The sequence below is a fragment of the Zingiber officinale genome, chromosome 2B, assembly GCF_018446385.1.
Source record: "Zingiber officinale cultivar Zhangliang chromosome 2B, Zo_v1.1, whole genome shotgun sequence".
NCBI classification, from domain to species: domain Eukaryota; kingdom Viridiplantae; phylum Streptophyta; class Magnoliopsida; order Zingiberales; family Zingiberaceae; genus Zingiber; species Zingiber officinale.
This window is the reverse complement of record NC_055989.1, coordinates 106951620-106973589: the sequence shown is the minus strand read 5'-3', so window position 1 is coordinate 106973589 and position 21970 is coordinate 106951620. Positions and strand designations below refer to the sequence as shown.

The window sequence follows — 21970 nt, the reverse complement described above, 5'->3', positions numbered from 1 at the left end:
AGTAATAAAAGTTTACGTAAGTCCAGTATGATTAGATGTTTCATAAATGATGGAAGATCTAATGGATCAAGATTGATTAAATATTTAAGAATTAGGAAAATTTGGAAAAATAATCTCTAAGCATTAAGCATTAGAAGGTCTTAGTCAATTAAGGCTGATTGACAATAGATAATAAATTAAGTCTTGATATATGAAAGGCAACTTGTATCAAATAAATAAGAAGTCCTAGATATATGACTATACGAGGGCTCCTGGTACAATTTTAGAAAAATGTTAATTGATTGGAGCAACTCACTTAGACTAATTTGTTAATGAATATGATACGATGATAAAAATAGACGCTAACGAACGAGTCAAAATATGGAACACTGATTGTCATGATGGTTAAAGTAAAAAAAAGAAGAGTTAAAGGCACTAATAATAGTAGAGTCGTGCCTGAATTGGTCAGGGGTGGTTAGACGTGAGCATTCAACTGGGCATTCTACTTGAGCAGACTTTGTGTTTTAACCAGGGGCAGACACCCCCTCATCCTCATTGTTGAGCATTGAGTAACCTGATCTGCGTCCTCAACCGATCGGGATGTGGGCCGATCGGGTATACTATTCCTTTACGTCCAAGAAGCTGAGGGAAGACCGGGTCGTCGACGACAACCCATAGGGATGAGCCGCAATCCCCCTGAGTGACGCCCGGTCGACCTAACACAAACCCATGTGCCAACCATGTCGTACTCTTTTGGAAGTTTGTGTTGTAAAGGATAGAATATTCTGCAGATAAATCGTGCTTTAAAAACTTCTAGCTTATCAAATCATAGATATTTCCGCGCTCGTTTAAGGAAAAATATGAAGAACTTTATGACGGTTCCTTTCTTAGGAACATTTTGGGAAGCATACAAATGCTTTGAGGAGCATGCGTAAATATAACAGTAATATTATAAAAGGAGATCTTCATTTATAGATAGAGAATGTGATGCTCTATTTTCACACACTTGTTGCTATAATTTTCTTCTATTATTTTTTTTCTCGAATCGTATACTGATTTGAGTGTTAAAGAGTTAACGTTGAAGATCCTTTCCTTGACTGCACTAATACTTTGTGTTACATAGGACAACATAGAGTCTCTATTTAATCAATATTAAAATCACGTTTTCAGTTAATCACATTCATCACTTTCGAATAGGATGAGAATAAAAAGTTTTATATTAAATATATTTTAGAGTTTGGTTAATTTTAAAATAGTTTTTGGAAATGCATTTCGTTGTTAAAGTAAAGTCTTTATATTATTTTTTCAAAATAATTATTAAAAGTATGAAATTCTTTGTTTAATTACTATCGAGTTTAAAAACGACAGAGTTTTATATATACATTTAATAATAATTTGAGCAAATCCAAGAAAACCAAGTAAAAAAGGCTTTTATCCATGTTCTTATTTTAGCCAGAAAATTTATTATCTTTTAATTAATAAATTGAATTTTTAATTTTTAAAACGACATTATGAATCGGACAGATTAGTCAGTGTCTCAATTTTGTGGATCGGGTACGGATTCAAATTCGGGTTCGAGTCACACGGTCCACACCGCTAGGGAAGGACCAGCTCTGACATACGCACTCTCGATTAAAATCAGGCACGTTAACCCTCCTCCTGATTGGTGGAATCAGATATCACACGCCGGGGACCATGGGCATCGATCAGGTAATAATCGCGGAAGCAAGCAAGGGACTCTAGGCTCTTGTTTTTTCGAGTGCGTGCTAGAAGCGGAGGACGGGAGGAGGGTTACTCGAGGAACGTCGAGCGGCAGCATCTGCAGCGCCGCCTATGCCAATTGGATCCGCTGGCGCCGGCCGTCTTGTGAGTTCATGGCAGATAGGATTTCCGGTAAGACGTCGCGAAATCGCCCCGGAGCAGTTTTGATTTCTCCAATATTTTCATTTAGGGTTCTTAGCTGGTATACTTGGCAAGGATTTTACGTGGATTTACTGGATCGTAGTTTTTTTTACTGTAAAATAGTAATTACGGAGTATAACCCATCAAAGTGGCTGAGAGAATTTGCTTCTAGGATTGCATATTAAGACTTATTTGTGATTTTCTGTTTATTTTCGGAAAAGCATTCACTCTTGTTCGTAGCTAAGGGTTACAAGCTAATTGTTTTAGTGACACGTAAATATTTGATGGTAAGATAATGGATAGATATATTAAAGAAATAGTAACTCTGTTTGTGTACTTTGTTCATTTTGCTTGAGATATTTTACGACTAACATGATCTGCTGCATGTTTGACAACGATAACATGTCGCTATTAGGATGCCACACATTCTATATATTGTGGGCTAATAGATTAGATAACAATTATTAACTTGAGATTAAGGATTCTGGACTAGTGCTTGGCTTGAGAAATTAACGGGTCATGACAATTGATATTAGAGTGGACCTATTCCAAATCAGGCTGAGGTATTGAAAAGGACTACTTGCGCGATGGTGGAGTCACCGTTGGGCCTCACATGGCAATGATTAAGGATGATTCTAGGATATGAGTTAAAATTTAAACTTTGATGGATGTGAAGCCTTAAGTAGCGCAGAGATTGTAACAACCCAATTTATTTTCACACAGTGAGTTATGGGCTAATAGCGGAACTTTATAATCTTAGATGAGATATCTACTATTAACTTGGAATTAAGAAATTCAGGCTAGTGGTTGGGCTTGAGAAGTTAATCAGCCAGTTCTCTTGTCTAAATGGATCGTGACACATTGCTCTTATTGTCTTTTTGCATATGCCATGTCAAAAATTGTGTTGACTCTAAGGTGGCTCGATATAGATACATGTTGTCAAAATCCTCTTGCTGTACTTTTCAAAGATTGCATCTTTAACATTTCCAAACTTATTTACTTTTTGCCCTATTATTATTATTGAATGAGTGTCTTAATGGCTATTATTGTTGCCCATTTTTCTTGATTGAAATCTTGTTCATTGACTAATACAATGACCAATTGAACTTACAACCTCGGCTTTGTGGAAATGGGTGGTACAATATGAAGTATATATTTGATCATTGATGTCCCAAATTATGCATGCATCATATTTTCCCCATAAGTATATAGTTTCTCTAATTTTTTTTTATCAAATTGCCATAAGTCTTATTTTTAGAAGGAAACAAGCTATAGATAAAATATATCTTAATTTATCTTTGTATGGTATTAGAATCAAACCATTTAGGCCAGACTGATATGTTGATAGAAAGTGATACTTTAAACCTTGATTTTAATTTACCCTACTATAAACCTTGATTTTAATATCCCCCTTGTTCTACTGAAATTAACACTATAAATTATAATGATTCTAAATGCCTCTTTCTATAAATCAGTTTCATCTAGTTATTGTCTTTTTATATGTCTTGGCACTTGGTATTTCTCCTTGTACCAATTTATTTTTAGCACTGATAGAGAATGTGATCAGAGGTTTTAGTTACACTCCCTGTATTTTTGTATAAAGAGTGAGAACACCTACTAAACTAAGAAAACTTCTAGTTGTTTTGTTTCCTTCCTAGGTATTATTGTCCATAATTTCACATGCTTTACAGTGCTAATGTTTGCAACAAAAAGGAAATGTTTCTCAGTTATTCATGGAAGGAAAAAGTAAAATTTGAAGGATTGTGCTTGAGAAAGAAAATTAGGAACAAGTAAAATGTGAGATGCTTTTTTAACATCATCTCAATAAATGAAATGTTGGCATCTTTGGTTTTGCTATCACTCATGTAGTTAATATTCCTTCAGAACACATTATCGTTTTGCAAAAGTCTTGGTGCTGGTTCTGAAATATTCCCTTTTTGGGGGGAAATTTATATGATTGCTTTCTGTTCAATACTTTTGGAATTTAATTTACTATTTTTACACTCTTTCTATCAAGTCTCCAATATGGTTTAGCCAGAACTTGAAACCATCTTTTAAATATATATTCTGTTTGTTTTTGTGGTACATGATGGGAACATTGTATTTACCATCACTGGTACGTTTTGTTTCATGTTTTTATGCTCAGGTTTGCAAGTGATAGTGTTGCTTTGAAAAATTAATAAAGCTGGATTTCGTTGTGATATTAGCATCGATATGGCTGATCATAAACGAGAGGCAAGTTTCAAGAACGAAGATCTGGTTACGAAGAGGTCCAAAATTACTGATATCAACATAGGTTTAGAAAGTAAAAATAATAATGGAGACTGTACAAAAGTGTGGAATCAGTCAGTTTCAGATGAAATGAATGGCAAGAAAGGAAACAATTCTGATGAGAAGCTCTTTGGGAAAGCTGACAACAATAGTCAAGTATCTGTAACCCGTAATTCATCAGAGGATGCATCTTCACATAATTCTGTAGACTCAAAACAGCATATGCTTAGGGTAACATGTATTGAAGCTGATGCAGCTGAGGATAAAGGTTCAAGACACACTATGGAGGATGCATGGGTGGTCCTTTTAGATGCAAGCTTGGAAACTCCTGGAAAACTTAGGTTCTGATTGTTAACTCTTTCATCTTCATGAAAATTGCCTAATTGTTCTATATAAAAACTCATTCTTTTCCCTGTCTCAGTCTTTTCTCGTGCAAGGCATGATGATGTATTTTTTTTAAAGCATCTTTTTTGTTATTAGTTATCTTTTCTGTGTCAATATCAATCTCAGCTGCAGTGTTCAATTTTGATTGAGTTAAAGTAGGAGTATTGTTTTTCTTTCTGTCTCTTAGAACCATGATCTAAATCTGGATACTTGTTGAGATATTTCGCTTAATTATGTTTTGCATTTCATATGGTAGACGAGATTGTCCTATTCTGTAGGCATTTCCTATGCTGCTAAAAGATATCTGAATATACAAGATTATCCTGTTCAATAAATCATCTCAAGTTGCTGACACTTGCTCAAAGATTACTAGTTTATCACACAAATGCATATTATATAATAAAATGTATAGGCAATGTACCAAGGATAAGGATAAGAATTCTTAATCGTTCTAAAAGGATTCAAATTAGGATTAACATATCAAAATCTTTTTTTTTCTTCTTGATGGACATCAATAAGGGAATGAAGGGAGCCTTGGCGCAATGGTAAAGTTGTTGATGTGTGACCTGGAGGTCATGAGTTTCGAGCCTGGGAAACAATCTCTTGAAAAGTAAGGTAAGACTGCATACAATACAATATATCCTTACCTGGACTCGCATTGAGGGGAGCTTCGTGCATCAGGCTGCCTTTTTACGGAGTCAATAAGAGAATAAGCTCAACTTGAAAAAAGTTATGCACTTGTTGGACATGTACTTAGACAACCAATAAATGCTCCAGTTAGGCGATGTGAAACTATGATAAACATGCATATCAAACGAGGAAGAGGAAGACCAAAAAAAGACTTGGTTAGCAACAATAAAACAAGATAAAATTTATTTAAATATAGATGATGATATAATAGGAGATAGAGCTCAATGGCGTAAAAGGATTCATACAGCCGACCCCACCTAGTGGGAAAATGCTTGATTGTTGTTGTTGTTGTTGTAGTATGATATTTTCTAATCTAGGTACTTTTGAGTTTTGACTATATGCCTTGATGACTATATGAATGGTACTTCAGAATTTAGATCTCTTTGTTATTTCTATGTATAATGCTGAAAGATATATAATGAATCTGTACACAAGGAAAATCCACATGTGCTATGGTATTTTTCATGCTTAGGATATTTTTATTTCATAGTTTTCACTTTTTATGGGTGATTGAATCATATTTATGGTTTAACATCTCCACAGATGTGCTCATTTTTCAATTTATGATGGACATGGTGGTCGCATGGCTGCTGAATATGCACAGAAGCATCTACATCCAAATGTTCTTGCAGCAGGGTTACCACGTGAGTTGGTGTGTCTGCTTGTTCTATTTTATTTTAATAGTAGTGATTAATGTTTGATCTTGTCTTGCTTCAGAATCTTCTAAAATGATATTCATGTAATTATTTAGTGTGTAAACTGAAAGGAGTAGAATAGCTGCACCATAATTACAAAAAAGGGAATCAGCTAACTTCAGTTCTTTCTTTTATATAAAAACCCAATTTATTACTTAATCAGTGCTTTCTACAATTATTTGCAGGAGTTGAATTCTTTTGAAATAATCTTTTATGATCATTGTACATTTTCAGAAAGTAGCTTTATATCTGTTATGCACACAGGATTATATTTGTTGCAAACTTTGAAGATTAAATAAAACTTTATGAATACATGTGAATCCTACATGTACCTTCTCAATATACGTATTATGGCAGTGTAAGTCACTTTCAAATCATTAATTAGACATGTATGCTCATGTATAATAAACATGCTATTTGGTAGATATGAGATTAGTCACAAATTTTGGTGGAGCTTAAACTCTTATGGAATTTGAAGTTCTATTACATGCACAGCATGCCTTTTTATTTCCAACTATTTGGCATTCTTATCCAAGAGATAAGAACCAAAATAAAAATGTAGCCTTTTTGACTTTTGGCTAGATGGGAATTTTTTTTCAAGCTTGCACAATGCTGATCACTCTAAGGGGACTTGGAGATTTCTAATATATATTGTAAGATGAGCAAAGTTAGTCCATTGTTCTTAATTTGGTTACATGTGATGCTTAACCTCTTTGATACTTAACTTTGCCATTGTTTAACTTGTAACATATTCATTTTTGTTTTGGAAAGGAAACACAGACCTTCCAATCATTTTTTCCCGCAATCAGATATAGAGGATCTTTATGTGCTATATTCCTCTGAAAAAAAAATTTATGAATATTTCTTTTGTCAATGCATAGTGAGGTTATATGATTCCTGTTTTTCATAGACATTGTTCTTGTTAGCCATGTAGGCGAATCTCTGGCGTTGCTGAATATTGTCACTCTGTGCCTCATAATCTTCTTTTGTGCCAACTCATTTTTTTAAACCAAATGTGAAATGTACTGATGGAAATCTATAAATATGTTAAGATTAATGGTGTGAGGAGTTCAGACAGTTAGAAATGAAAAAAAAGACTTGATTTATAACAACTTGATGAGTTTTTATGATCTTGCTAGTGAAATAATATTTTCTTTAAACAGCTTTGTGTAGACTACCTTACATAGTTTCTACATAGAAATTATATTTAGTTCAGCAAAGACTTGCCATTGATAATATATTTATTTAAGTTGTTTTTTCCCCCAAATGTTTGTGCTTTAGAAATAGGATGCAGATACATACCTATCTCAAAATCTTCAATTTTGTCTAATGTTTATTATTACCCAAAATTATCTAGGTTTACTGTTACTCTTTGGGTGATAAACAATGATTGCAGTCATGTCTTCATTCTTATCTTCTACCTATTTGATTTTGATCGTTGCAGATGGATATCAAGGTGGCTAAGAAGGCTATCATCGAAGGTACTAAGATCGTAGCTTGAAATTTTCATTTGAGCTTGTTAGCACAAAAGAAGTATCTAATGTGGCTACTTTTGAACTTCCAAATTAAGTTTGCTTTTATTAGTTTTTTGGTCTTGAAACTCTGTTTTAGTGTTTTTAATGGAAAAGTTTGCTGTCTTGATAATTATGGAATTAGAACAAGACAAATAAAAAAGGGAATTACAGAATTATATAAATCTAGGTTCTTTTGTCAGGTTTGCTTCAGTCATGAATCTTTACATCTTCTGCATGGACCAAATCAACAAGCTCAAGTCCAAAATCAATCCCAGAATTTGCAGCAAAAATGTTATTCCGTCAATAACTTCCATACTAAACATTTTCTCAATCTGCAACTTTAGAGCAAACCACCACTGAATCCAATTATAAAGAATGATAATCAATTTAGACAATTGAAATCAATTCATCGCCAAACTTACAACTATATAATATTAGTGATCATCCAAATCTTTATCTTTTCTTCCAAACAATGACAAACTAAATCCTATCCTAGCAATCTATAAAACCATTCAATCACGAACTAAATCAAGAACCAAGAATCCAAATTGGTAGATTCAGACAAACGCAACTCCACAAACCCACCTGCAGTCACCACCAATTACGATTGAACCACCATCTGAGAGTTGCCAGAAACCAGATTAGGGCAGATCAATATGTCCTAATCACATTCCTCCCTAGATATCCATACATTTACCACCATAACCAGTATGATGCCAATGAATGAGAATGGAAAGGTTCAAAATCTGAAAAATAAAATTATGAATCACAGTGGATAATACCTTCATAATTCAAAGCTCAGATCTATGCTTGATCAACAGATCCAAAGAGCATCACCTAAACAGATCTAATAGTCTTGCAGTGATTGCACTAGCAAATCCCTATCTTTCCACTCTTTAAAAGGTTGTCAAGCTGAATCAAACCAAAAAGAACACATTGTGTTCAATCTTATTAGCCCGGTCCCTTTGAAACTAGCTCAGTTCCTATCTGGCTCCTGCTCAACCAAATTGGAAAATCCTCAAGACCTCACCAAACTCTAATTCCACCTATAGGGATTGAATTAGATCCTAATTGATTACAATTGATCCAAATCTTTCCAAAATTGATCAATTATGTTGCATTTGATTACATCAATTGACTTAATTGAAACCTAGATATAACATCTACATTTGTCATCTACTCATTTGTTTCTCTTTGTTTTTTTTTCTTTAAAAGATTTTGATGCTTAAATTGCCCCATGTGCTTTCCTGCTTCATTCATCAGTTCATTTATAGATATGGATTTGCAATACTTTATTAACTGGCATGTGGTATTAGTTCACATTGTATTTTTATTCATGTAATGATTAACATATGTTTCTATTTTTATATTTTATTTTTGAAAAACTGTGTCAGATAAACCACCTTTGCTTATCAAGTCTAATTATTTCTTGACATCTACTTGAACAGGTTTTCGTAAGACTGATGAATCATTATTTCAAGAAAGTGCTAAAGGTACACATGCAATATTTATTTCATTGTGTAAGATTTGCCCTTTTAGAAGTTGTAATGTTGCACAGTTGTTTGAGTTAGGATTGTTCACCATACGAGATTTTGTAGCCATGCTCATGCTTAATTAAGAACTAGGATAAGCTGTGTAATACAAGAAGGTGATTCCTTTATGGATGGTCGGATCTCCTTTTCTTATCATTGAACTTCAGATACATTTTGCTTTATCTCTTTAAAAATTTTATGTTAGCAACTTGGAGGAGCATGTTCTCATCTAAATGACCATTGGACTGGTTGGATCCAACCGAAGTCCGATTCTCTGCAGCTTAATCCTGAGTATTTAGGATCCTGAGATGCAGGATGTGTGGGGAGAATTTTTAGTTGGCGCAATTTGCCAATGTAGCAATTGGTTTCTCGCTATGGTATATAGGATGTTAAATGTATCATTCCACATGTTATAATCTTTGTAGCTTAGCAGAAACAATTTCATTTGAATATTTATATGGAATTCTTTCACGCTTCTATTATTTAAAGGAAAAATCTTAGTTTTTTAAAAATATTTATTGAGATGCCTACCTGGTTGATTGTTTGTTTTTATTTGAAAAAAGTTTCATACTTATTGGAGGGGATTTTTTCTGTGTGCTATCCAATTCTCTTGGTAGGTGTGAAAGGCCTCTTTGCTTCCTTTCGCCCTTGGATGTCACAGAGAAAGCATCTGAAGAAGGGTAAAACTTAGGCTGACTCAACTAAAAGTTATAATCCATCTATAGACATTTGTTTGCAAGTGTTTGTATTTCAGGGTCTGAAATGTCTTCGTCTCAATTATAAGTTTAGGTTTGTATATTAGCTGGCATAAAGAGTATCCAAAAAATTTCACATTAGGTAATTGTGAAGCTAGATGGTCACATTATTGAGTTGAGTTTATTTTTTCCCAGACAATGTTTGTTAAGGAGCTCTCAGCTGCCCCACCAGCACAAGCTCTTCTTCATTCTTCAAGTGTTTCTACTATTCTCTTTCCTATAAGGCATTAGGTTTTTCTAATCGACATCATTTTTGAAAAACAATTACAGTAATGTAACTGCTAGTAGAGGTACCTTGACAATTTTGACTCATATATATTTTTTTGCATGATCTGATGTATACTGAATTTTCAGGAAATTGGCAAGATGGGGCCACTGCTGTATGTGTGTGGATCTTAGGGGAAATGGTTAGTTAGTTTTGCTTTAGATCATATTTTTCATTTTGCACCACCTCTCATGTACCTTATTTTATTAAGGTTTATTCAAGACTTCAAGTTGCTGCCCTCATATAGCTGTCTGACATCTTATAAATTGAGACTAAAATTTTGATTTTACCTATATGAAATTTTTTTTGGAAGGATTTTTGTAGCAATGATCTAGATATCTTGTCTCTTTTGGATGACCATCATAAAAAATGGTATGATAGTAACCTTTGTATAATTTTTGTATTTTGTTGGAAATTTCTGCATATTTTTTCTTTGATGTATCTAATTTGGGTCTCGCCTACTCCAACAAAGAGGGTCAGCACTTAACTGTGAGGGGTTAACAAATTCTAATCACCTTGAACCAAATTGGAAACTGATGCTAATTCTAAATTTTGTTTTTTTTTTAATTTGAAATGTGATAGATGGGTTTCAAGTGTTTTTAGAAAACACAACAAATCCAAACCTGAACCGATTATATATAATATATAAATTTATAATTATATATGTAAAATATAATATATATTATAATATGATATAATATACACAGCATATAAACCTGATTTTTTTTTTAAAAAAATTGAAACTGAATGGAAGTTTTTTCCCCATGATTTCAGGGTCCAATTTGAATCTTGACTTGACTTAACCGTGGTTCACCTATATAATTGCTTGTCGGGTACTAACTTTATTTCAAAGATTCATTTGGCCTAGTATCTAGCACCACCAATGTTTTCCCCATGTCTAGATTAGAAAGTTCGAGGTTTGTGTTAGACCCTGATAACTAGCCTAAAATTTTACTAGCAACCTTATAAACATTATAGCCAATCTCAAATAGTTGGGATTTGTGGCTTTTTGTTGTTCTACCCACTATGACAAAATATATTTCTCTATCTACATTAAGCTATCACCACGCTGCAGATGGTAATAGGGAGCTAATTTTCTCAGTGTAATATGGATGCTTCAATAAAGGCTTCCATTTCTGATGAGTTATCAAATGGCAGAGAGAAAACATGGAGGAATCATAGCTGAAATATGAAAAAAATGAATTTTGTCATTTTTCTGCTTTTGCTTTTACCAATTCACATAGGCATTCTCCTAGATGTTGAAGATTGTCTCATTTTCATTGAAAGATGTCTTTCAACAACAATAATGACCAAAAGATGTATTTCATAAACAATAATGCAGTGTGTCACTGCCATGAACAAATTGGTGTTCTTGACATTTTTACAATTCACACCATAAAATTTAGCCCCTATCCCTTGTGTGTGATATCATTAAACTTTTTATGCCAATGCTTCCTTCTGAAAGTGCTAGTATTGTGTTCTTGAGTTCATCCAGGTATTAATTGCTAATATTGGGGATGCTAAAGCTGTATTAGCACGTTCAGTTGGTGAAGAGAATTCACAAGCTCTATCAGACAAAACACGATCTCAACTGAAGGCCATTGTTGTGACAAGGGAACATAAAGCAATCTATCCACAAGAACGTGCACGTATCCAGAAGGTGAGAGTTCTTATGTCCTGCAGAATAGTTGCATTGTTGGAACTTGTGTGACACTAAGAACGAAACTATGCACTCATATTAATCTCTTTGAACTACATTGAATGCTGTTTGCAATTCTATTGAATTTGAATGCATAAGCTATAAAGTGTAACAGTATGATTTTTTTTTTCAAGTGGCATTTTAATTATCTATTCCTTAAACAATTGTGGTATGATGTGTGATGGGTATATTATAAAAGCAATTCAAAGAATTTATCTGCAAGTGCATCATGCATGTATGCATGCCATTTTGTGACAGTATAATTGTTCTATGACCAACAGATAATGGTATAGTTTCTTGCTTGTGCAGGCTGGAGGTTCTGTGAGTTCTAATGGACGATTGCAAGGACGACTTGAGGTTTCTAGAGCATTTGGAGATCGACAGTTCAAGAAGGTTACTAATTATAAGTTCTTTTGAATTTGTTTGTATGCCAATTAGCTTTTACATATTTGAGATGGATGGTAAAGAAGGTTACCAATAATAATTTTTGAAAATTGCTTGGATATGAATTACCTTTAACACATTTGAGCTGTCATTTGAAATTTGCTGTTGAAGGTTATTAGTTCATCTAGAGATTTATGTCTTTTGCAACTTGTTGTATTGCAGCTTTTAGGCATTAGACTTTTACTCCCTTGATATAATTTTAAAAACCAATGTGAGGTGTTGTTTTTTTTTTGTAGAATTTTAACACTTTTTTCTCTATGTTAATTCTGATTTTTTCTCTTCTCAGTTTGGATGTAATTGATCAACGTGTGCCTTATTTAGTCAATTAGTCTATCGCTCTGCCTCTAAGACTTCCATACCTTGTTTATGAAAGACATTTTTTCAATTGCTTAATGTAAATATTAAATTGTTAGATACAAGATGATTCTCAATTGATCCTATTCAACCAACTAGTTTAAGGCACAGACATAGCATTTAAGAAGTGAATCAGTCATTAACTAAATGGGTTGTTAAGTCCACACTTTTAAGTCAAGTTTTTTTTTGTGTGTTTTCTTGTTCATCTCTAGATTTATTCTCTGTGCCTATACCTCAGCCTCAAGCTAAAGCATAATTAACAAGAAAGTAAGATTATCTTCTTGGTGTATCTTGGAAGATTCGACCCTGCCTGTACAGGCAATGCCGAACGTGACTCAAGAGGGTCGGTGGGCCCACTCGTGGTGCACACGTGGCAACCCCCCTTGAGTCACTTTCCGGCACTGCCTATACAGCCAGGGTAGGCAGGGTCGAATCTTCCATGTATCTTAGTTATAAAACATCAAATACATCACATTGTTTTCAGTGCCTTGTCAATAGCATTTGCCTTGACTCTTTTCCACGCCTCAGCTTTTGCATTTGCATCAATGTAATTTTGAGGTTATAGCCCATTGTAAAATACCCCAATGCCTAAAAAAATTATGATAATGTCTTGCAGGTTGGAGTTATTGCGATCCCTGATGTCCATTCTTTTGAGCTTACGGAACGTGAGCACTTCATGATTCTTGGTTGTGATGGCTTGTGGGGGGTAACTCATTAATTTTCTTGTGAAAAAAGAACTGTGATTATATATGACATGGACTAACATTCTATCATGAGTTTTGCTGAAACAGGTTTTTGGGCCCAGTGATGCTGTAGATTTTGTCCAGAAACAGTTACAGGTAAATATCAGACATAAATTCTGGCTTCAGCTCTAATGATAGCCTCTCTCTCTCTCTCGCTCTCTCCCCGTGTTTAAACAAAACATGCTTCAACCCCACGGGGTTATTCGAGATGGCAAGTGGTGGTTACGTTTGCAGCTGAGAACGTGGGGTCGAACCACAGGAATGTCGGGGCGTAAATCTCCGGACCCTGTATACCTCACCCCACCCACCACTTGCCCTCTCGGTTACCATGATTTACCTCCCTCGTGATGACTTTGGGTTGGGTGCGGCGGCGGCGCTGGGGGCGAGCGATTTGACCCTTTTGTAGATATAGTAACATGCTTTAGTTGTGAAATTGGCACAATTTTTTTTCTTCCAATCACATCTTACTGGGTGTTTGGTTGGTGGTTTTGGGAATGAGAGAATGAAATGATAGTAAAAAATAGTGTTTAGATTCTTGGTTTGGGAATGATAATTTGAGAATGAGTTCCGGATTTATGGGAATCAGACAAATCCATATAAGTGAGTTTCATTTCCATTCCTATTCTACCTCTATCAAACTCATATCCATAGTCATTCTAGTCATTTAACCAAACGCCTCCTTAGTAATGTGGCCAACTTTTAAATTGGATATGATATGGGTAAACAGAAAATCTGTTGTGAGATAAACATAATAATTATTATAAAAAGTTTCCAGCTTTTTTCTTACTATTGTTATGAACCATAAAACAGATTCCAGCTTTTGCATAGGTGCATACAAACATGTTTTCTTTAAACATTTTCTCTAAAATATTCTACCTTCTGTTCCTATGCTGAATCGAAAGCAAGAAACGTTGCATTTGTTTCAATGTTTTTGTCCCATTCAGAATAATCAAATCCAGGAACGTTTAGGTATGTTCAATCAAACTCAAGTTAAACATAGCATCCTAATACTTGTCATAAGTCATTTAGGAAGATAAAATTTAGTCTTCATTATGTTGAATTACTTTTAACATAGTTTGCGTGTTTCTTTATGAGAAAAATACAGTGATATCTTGTTTGCTAAACAATTTTGACCTCAATACAACGTTTCCAAATACTATATATCTATGATCACCGCTGTCTGTTTTTTTTCCTTCTAATTGCTGCATGCTTTTTTCTTGCTAGAAATGAAAAAAACAAAAACTTTGTAAGCAGTTTATTATTGACTGTAAAAGTTCCCTACACGACAAGATGTTTTGGCATTCTAATTCCATAACTAAGCCACTAGCTTTCTTCATTGAGCTCACTTAACCTTCGACAACACTTGCATTTAACACTAGATACTGTTGCAGGAAACAGGATCAGCTACCACCGCAGCCCGTCGTCTCGTTAGGGAAGCTGTCCGCGAAAGACAATGCAAGGATAACTGCACGGCTTTAGTTATCTTATTCAAGCATGTTGGTGGCTTATGAATGTATCTAGTTCTATTGGCACATTCTATCAAAATCTAGAGAGCCAAAAACTCGTGTCAAGCACCTATTTTTCTTAAGAGTCAGCTGAAATGGGAAAGTATGGATGAACTTCTTGGCATTCTATACTTGTCGCACCCTTCGTAGGCAAAGAGTTTGTGGATGAGTATGTGTCTAGTCGTTATGACCTTTTTCTTATGAATTGGAGTGGATTTATAGATGATAAGTGGAGCATAGGACATACAAGAATTGTTGTAGCTTGTGGCAACGTCTTCGAGTTTTTACCAGAAACATCACATACAATGCATTCTTACATTACTATGTTCGATTACACTGATCACTCACCATGAAACAGCACAATTTTTAGGGACGAATTTGATCATCATCTTGAGCGAATGCCTTCCTCGTGGATGGTCTCCAGGTTTGGCCTCCTCGACCTGGACAGGCTCAACCTGTACTGGAACTCTTCGAGCTCAACCACCGCCGGCGCCGCTTCGCTTTCCTCCCCCAACCCCGACGTGATCTTCTCCGCGGCCGCGTCTGGCAGCACCCTCGCGCTCCCGCCGCCCATCTCCTTCCGCACGGCCGCCAGCAGCACCGCCATGTCCGCTGCGGACACCACCGCGTTCGCCCGCTTCATCGGGAACATGACGTACACCTGCCCCGCCTCCAGCTCCTCGTCAGCCGCGAGCGGCGCGAACCGGCGGCCGACGTGCACGGACCGCGAGCTGACGAGGAAGTGCCCCGGCGCGTCGAGCATGAACTCCGCCGCCGTGGCCGGCCCCTCGGCGCGCCGCACCTCGCCGCCCGGGAGGACGACACTGGCCGACCCCACGCTGTCGCCGCCGGCGAGCGCGCACGAGAAGTAGCTCCCCATGAATCTCGACGATCAATCGATCGAACGGTACGAGAACCAAAACACACAAGCCGATCCTAGCGACGGACTGTACGACGACTAATTTAGAGTTGGAAAGGCGAGGGAAAGAAGGTAAAGCTCGGGAGATTCCGTGAGTTGCATGGCCACAATTAGCTGGATCCTCGTCGAGATAGCAAGACGATGAGTTAACTAAAAAGAGAAAAAGTCCACGTTGGGAAATTGCAGAGTCGATCTGCGTGTGGAGCCTGCAACCGCAGCGGTTGCAGTTAATCAAAAATCTAGCTAGTTTTGTAGCGAGAGATAGGGCCTTGGCTGGAGAGCAAGGTCAACTCCCATCGACTTGTCGGTCAAAACGGGTATCCATTAACAACTGTTTTCCAATCCAACACACCTCAAATTTGACCAACACATTTGACTGGGCTAAAGTCAGCCGCTGACTCCTTCCGAGTCTCATTTGGTGAGAAGAAAATAAGAGGAAATGAGGATGTTCGTTGTCTCTTTCATAGATGGAAAGTTCCACCCTCCACAACGTCCTACCTCTCGCACGGCCAAGCAATAGTCGTTTGGCCAAAGGTTGACCTTGTATGATTCAAAATCCATTAAAAAAATGAATATAAAGAAACACGAAGAATTAGCACGAATTTAATTAAGACATGTAGGACGATCGTTAAAGAAAAATCTCAATGAAATATTCAAGAATAGATATATAAATTTATGGCCCATCATTTTATTTTTTGTGAGTCCCATCATTTTATGTGTCTATACTTGAGCATTTCATTGATATTCTTTCCTTGAGCATATCATTTTTCATACTTTTTGTTAAAATACTTTCATACCGTCAGTATCTAGTCTGCTTCAGGTTAGTTGGACACAGGTACGTAGTTCCACCCAGAGCTAGTTTAATCATCTTGCTAAGTCATTATTACCTGAGCCACACTTGATCGAGCTACCGAACTGAACTAAGGGCATCCACAACAGTTAGAGCCCATTGAAAGTTTCTTCATTGCCACGTCTGTGTCACATTAAAAGTTAAAAACCTCATACCTCTTTCCACTATCAAAAAACCTCTCAACATCTCTTTCATGAGTCTCACACTTTTCACTACATATAATTCTCATTTCTCCTCCATATTTTACATTATACACCATTAATTTTTTATAAAATTTAAATTTATAAATTGTTAACATGAAATAACATTAATAATTAAAAAAAATATATAAATATTACAGTGCATCAAATAAAAAAGCATAAATTATAATAATATATAAAAATAAACGTAAACTCATCTACACTAAGCCATGTCTTTATTTATTTTTTCCCACCATTTTCTCATGTAAATAAAGTTGTTCTGGTGTCATATCACTGTTATCCTTCATAAGAATTTCATAATTCTTATGAAAGATCTCAGCTTCCCGCAAAGCCATTTTTTGTATTTGATATTCTTTAATATCTTGTCATTCTTTGTCGATGCTATGTTCCATTGTGTCGCCCTCTCTGGCTTTAGATTTGTCCTTTCTCTTCACTGCCATTTGCCCTATAGGATGAATGCGGACTTCAGAGTCATCTAAATCAACACTTGTATCTGGATTTGATGTTGAAGTGTTTCCCCTGATTCGGATGCCCCTGCCTTTTTGTTAGAGTAATGAGCAACTGATTGTGGAGTATATTTCTCATATTTTTTGAGAACCCTCCACACATGCATATACTTAAAATCCTTGCCTTTGTTGTTGGCTTTCCACATATTCAATGCATTCTCCAACACATTCTCGTCACTCAAACCGCTTTGCCAATGAGTATAAAAATTATTATAAGTTGCAGAAAATTCATTTACCATTGGTGTAAACCTATAATAATGTGATTTCAGTCGCTGATAACTTCTCGTCATAGATCCAGTGGGGCGATGTTTGTTGTAGTAATCAGCTATACGTTTTTAAAAAGCTTGATCCTTCTGGTCATTACCAATGATTGCATCAGTGCTTATAGTTGCCTATGACTTCGCAAGGACCATATCTTCATCGAGAGACCAAAATCTTCGTTTCGATTCATTTACCTCCAGCTCAACTTCACGCTCTTCTTGTGATGAGTGTGGTGCCAACTGAGTTGCAGGAACATATGATGGTGTTAGAGATTCTTTGTCGCTGATAGATGGATCAATAGTTGCCCTTCTTGATTCATTCGAATGTATGACAGGATGTTGAATAGGAGAAAATACGTAAGGATAAGGCATCCCAAGTTAGCTATCCATTGCTGACCAATCTTGGGATGGATACATACATGGGCTGGGGCGACGTTACTTGGATTCCACGTCTGCAAAAAATTTTGAGAACTTTGGGAATTTGAGAAATTTGGAGAATATTGTGGAACATATGAAATATTTTGAACATTTGGAGGATATTGTGTGTGAGAGAAAATGTCACGCCCCAAGTAGTCCCTGTCCGAAGAAATTTCGGCAGCATCTCCCCTGTACGGGTGACAATATGAATCTCAGTATACATATATCTATACCTCGGCCACATTCGGCCGGAACAATACACACAAATAGTAAACAATCCACGCAGTTTTATTCAACATTTCTACACAAATATAATATGAACAATCCACGCAGTTATATAAAGAAAAGATGATATAGAAATCAACGAAGATATACGTACACATCCTACTCCACTATAATGAAGAAACGAAATCCACGAAGTAATGAGAAAATCCGCAGCGGAAAAACAAAAGTAGCAAACCCGAATGTACGATATAAAGTCCACAATACAAACCCACAATACAAGTACATAAGATGCAAAAGCAAAATATAATCCGACAAAGAAAATCCTCGCGATAATGGGGCTAGCGACTGGAATATCTCCCGACGGCCTCAACCTGAAAAAAAATAGTAACAACGGGGTGAGTTCAAAGAACTCAGCAGGTAATCCAATAGATATGTACAGCAACCTATAACCACCAGTAACATCCTATGATACAGTACACTAAACCATAGAGGCTACAGTACAGTCTCCTAACAGTACAACCTACGGTACGGTCTCCTAACAGTATAACAGATATGCATAGCTGAAATAGACTGTAATAACCAGCAATAGGCGTAAAGTACAGTCTATAGCAAGAATAATAAGAAAATGCATAACTGAAATAAACTGTACTCACCCGCGAGGCTTGGGCAACTGACTGTCAACATACAGAGATAAAAATAGTCAGAGCAAAAGCATGTATCCTGTATGCATGTCAATCATATACAATCACCAAAATGCATCAATCATAACGAATGCAATCCGTGCATATGATGCAATATGACATGGTCACCCCTGTCAACCAGTCAACCATCTCACACACAATGGTGAGACCGAGTGGGTAGGGCTGTGACACCGTGCACTCTGCCATCACTGCCCCTGAAGAGTGACCGAGTGGACGGGATGTTGTCGGAGTACACCTATCCTCCTACCTCAAACATAGTGAGGGAGCGCAATGCTCTCAACTCCCGGTACGCGATGACGGGGAGGGATCCCGGCTGCAACCCCGCTGTATCGTGCTACCCATGAGCACCCCGGCGGTGCACCACCGAGCTGTTAGGATCCTTCGTACTCGGCTAGAGAGGGGGGGTGTGAATAGCCGCCCCAAATCGATCGCGTTTCTTCCTACGATTAGGTTAGCGCAGCGGAAAATACAACAAAGAAACGAAAGAGAAGAAAATCAAACCTTAACACAGCGATGTACGAGGTTCGGAGATGATACTCCTACTCCTCGGCGTGTCCGTAAGGTGGACGAGCCCTATCAATCCGTCGGTGGATGAGTCCCCGGAGAACCGGCTAATATCAACTCCTTGTGGGTGGAGAAACCTCGCCACAATCACTTGCAACAGCAAGCTAAGAGTACAAGAGAATAGCAAGAACAAAATGAATGTAAAACAAACAAGCTTGCCTCCTCGTCGACTGAGGTCCCGGATGAAGTAGCAACTCCACGGACAGATGCAACAGCAAGCCAGTCGAGAAAACTGTCGGGGAAGCTCACGCGAAGCTTCAGCAGCGGTTGAGCTCAGCAAAGCTCGGAGCACCAGAAGAAGCAGAAGCTTCAGGCAGGAGAGAACTTCCAGAAGGAAGAAGAAGAATCCCTGTAGAAGCTCTCAGCCCCTTTATACCTGCGAAGAAGAAACAGCGAAGAAACTAGCCGTTGCGTCGCAACGGCTAGAACCCTGATCGGTCTGTGGACCGATCAGGCAACATCCTGATCGGTCTGCAGACCAATCAGGGAAGAAGCCTATGCTTCTGTTCCGTCCCTGATCGGTCCATGGACCGATCAGGAAACCTCCTGATCGGTCCACAGACCGATCAGGGTGTCCGGCCGGACGTAAGGCAGAGACTGGCCGGTCGGATGCCCGACCGGGAGCAAGGGGAAAAGGACAAAGGACATCTTCTTCTGATAGCAGGTATGTTCTACGTTTAGGCCATACTCCGAATATTACGACAGGGGATTCCGCTGTCCCATCGAAGACGTGCCTGGACTGTAGCAGTATGGAGTCAGGTAAGCTCACTGACAGACCCTTACTGGGGTATGGGCTGAGGACACGTGTACACCTCGGTGTGTGTGCACCCGCTTCTCCACAGCCCTATATAAAGGCCCTCATCCCTCGCCGGAGGTACGCATTCTACAATTCTTGCGGCCACTTTCTTGTTGAGCTTTGCCTGACTTGAGCGTCGGAGGGTCGTCGCCGGGAACCCCTTCCCGGCCCGACTTCTGTGCAGGTTCACCGAAGGTCCGGGCGGATAGTCAGCAGATCTACGTCAGTAACTCAGAGAGCGCCACGTGCCCAGCGTCCGTTGATTCAGCTTTCGGATATGATCAAGGATGTTAAAAAAAAAAGAAAGTTTTAAAAATTAAAACCATGTTTTAAAACTTCTCTTCTAAAATTTCTTTTTTTAACATGGTTACAAAAAATAGAAAATTTTAATTTTAAGACTTCTCTTCCTTTTTTCTAAAACCATAAGGATGGTTAAAAAAAAGGAAAGCTTTAAAACTTTTAAAACTCTCTATTAAACCATGTGACCTAATTCAAATAGGGAAAGTTTTTAAAATTAAAATATCTCTTTTAAAACTTATAATTTTCTATAAAGAGAAGATTTTAAAAATTCAAAACACCTCTCCTATTTGAATTTATTATGGTCGGCCCCTACTTGCTTGGTCACCAAGCAAGAGGGCCGACCCTCTTAAGGAGATGGTGGCCGGCCGTTGCTTGGTCACCAAGCAATGGGTCGACCTCATTTCTTGGACACCAAGAAGGGCTTTTATTTGTATGGATTATAAGGCACTAATGAGGCTACGACAGGGACCTAGAGGAGAAATTGTTTTTGGCCTTCCGATAAGCTTGAGTATTCCGTGTTCGCTCCGAACACACAACTCAAGTTCATCAACAATCACTCATTCCACTAGAGAGTTATTGTTGCACTACCGCACCAATCCCAAATTACATTATGGGCTCCTTCTTAACATGAGTGTGTTAGTCTCCCTGTGTTTAAAATAACGAATGTCCACTAATTAAGTAAGTTACTGACAACTCACTTAATTAATATCTAGCTCCAAGAGTAGTATCACTCAACTTTATTGTCATGTCGGACTAAGTCCACCTGCAGGGTTTAACATGACAATCCTTATGAGCTCCTCTTGGGGACATTCTCAACCTAGATTACTAGGACACAGTTTCCTTCTATAATCAACAACACACACTATAAGTGATATCATTTCCCAACTTATCGAGCTTATTGATTCATCGAACTAAATCTCACCCATTGATAAATTAAAGAAATAAATATCAAATATATGTGCTTGTTATTATATTAGGATTAAGAGCACACACTTCCATAATAACCGAGGTTTTTGTTTCTTTATAAAGTCAGTATAAAAGAAACGACCAACCAAGCACATGACCTTCTTGGATACGGGGGCAACCACCACCGACTATACAAAACCACCAAAGCACCTTCTTCTCCTCCTTGCTAGGTTCGGCCAAATCAAAAGCTTCACCAAGGATGAAGAAAAAACACCAACCAAGCTCCAAGGGATGAAAGCTTTCTCTCTTCTTCTTCTTCTTCTCCAAGTAGTATCCGGCCACCACAAGAGCTCCAAGCAAGAGAGGGTTTCGGCCACCACAAAGAGGAAGAGATGGAGAGAAGATGGCCGGCCACAACACCAAGGAAAAGAGGGAGAGAATAATAAAAGTTGTGTGTCATGAAGGCACCCCAACCCCTTCTTTTATATTCCTTGGCTTTGACAAATAAGGAAATTTAATTACAATAAAATTTCCTTAACTTTCCTTGATAACAATTAATTAATAAAAATTAAATAAAATTTCCTAATCAATTGT

At 37.3% G+C, this 21970-nt stretch overlaps 2 protein-coding genes across 4 annotated transcripts; one reads left to right on the top strand and one right to left on the bottom strand.

Annotated features, from left to right (window-relative positions):
* The first annotated feature begins 1640 nt into the window (after positions 1–1640).
* Positions 1641–14859, top strand: LOC122046692 (probable protein phosphatase 2C 67). 3 transcript variants are annotated; one of them, XM_042607503.1, is made up of 12 exons: positions 1641–1872; positions 4089–4493; positions 5770–5870; positions 6504–6574; positions 7366–7402; positions 8884–8928; positions 10077–10129; positions 11483–11647; positions 11996–12079; positions 13101–13190; positions 13276–13323; positions 14619–14859. In XM_042607503.1, the coding sequence occupies exons 2-12, from the start codon at positions 4096–4098 to the stop codon at positions 14736–14738; spliced, it is 1212 nt and encodes a 403-aa protein (XP_042463437.1). In that variant the 5' UTR covers positions 1641–1872; positions 4089–4095; the 3' UTR covers positions 14739–14859. The 3 variants fall into 3 exon arrangements, with proteins under 3 accessions (XP_042463437.1, XP_042463436.1, XP_042463438.1); XM_042607502.1 differs by having other exon boundaries at positions 4028–4493; XM_042607504.1 differs by lacking the exon at positions 6504–6574 and having other exon boundaries at positions 4028–4493; positions 5770–5878.
* A 258-nt stretch (positions 14860–15117) lies between these two features.
* LOC122048543 lies at positions 15118–15612 on the bottom strand. Its single transcript, XM_042610098.1, has one exon. It carries the CDS (start codon positions 15610–15612, stop codon positions 15118–15120), a length of 495 nt encoding a protein of 164 aa, XP_042466032.1.
* Between the last annotated feature and the right edge of the window lie 6358 nt (positions 15613–21970).

What these genes read in the sequence shown, in the direction of transcription:
- LOC122046692 (XM_042607503.1), top strand. Translation starts at nt 4,096, where the DNA reads ATGGCTGATCATAAACGAGAGGCAAGTTTCAAGAACGAAGATCTGGTT. An exon ending in GGAGATTTCTAATATATATT is followed by an intron (nt 6,575 to 7,365) that starts GTAAGATGAGCA and finishes TGATCGTTGCAG; the next exon opens with ATGGATATCAAGGTGGCTAA. An exon ending in TTGTCCAGAAACAGTTACAG is followed by an intron (nt 13,324 to 14,618) that starts GTAAATATCAGA and finishes ATACTGTTGCAG; the next exon opens with GAAACAGGATCAGCTACCAC.
- LOC122048543 (XM_042610098.1), bottom strand. Translation starts at nt 15,612, where the DNA reads ATGGGGAGCTACTTCTCGTGCGCGCTCGCCGGCGGCGACAGCGTGGGG.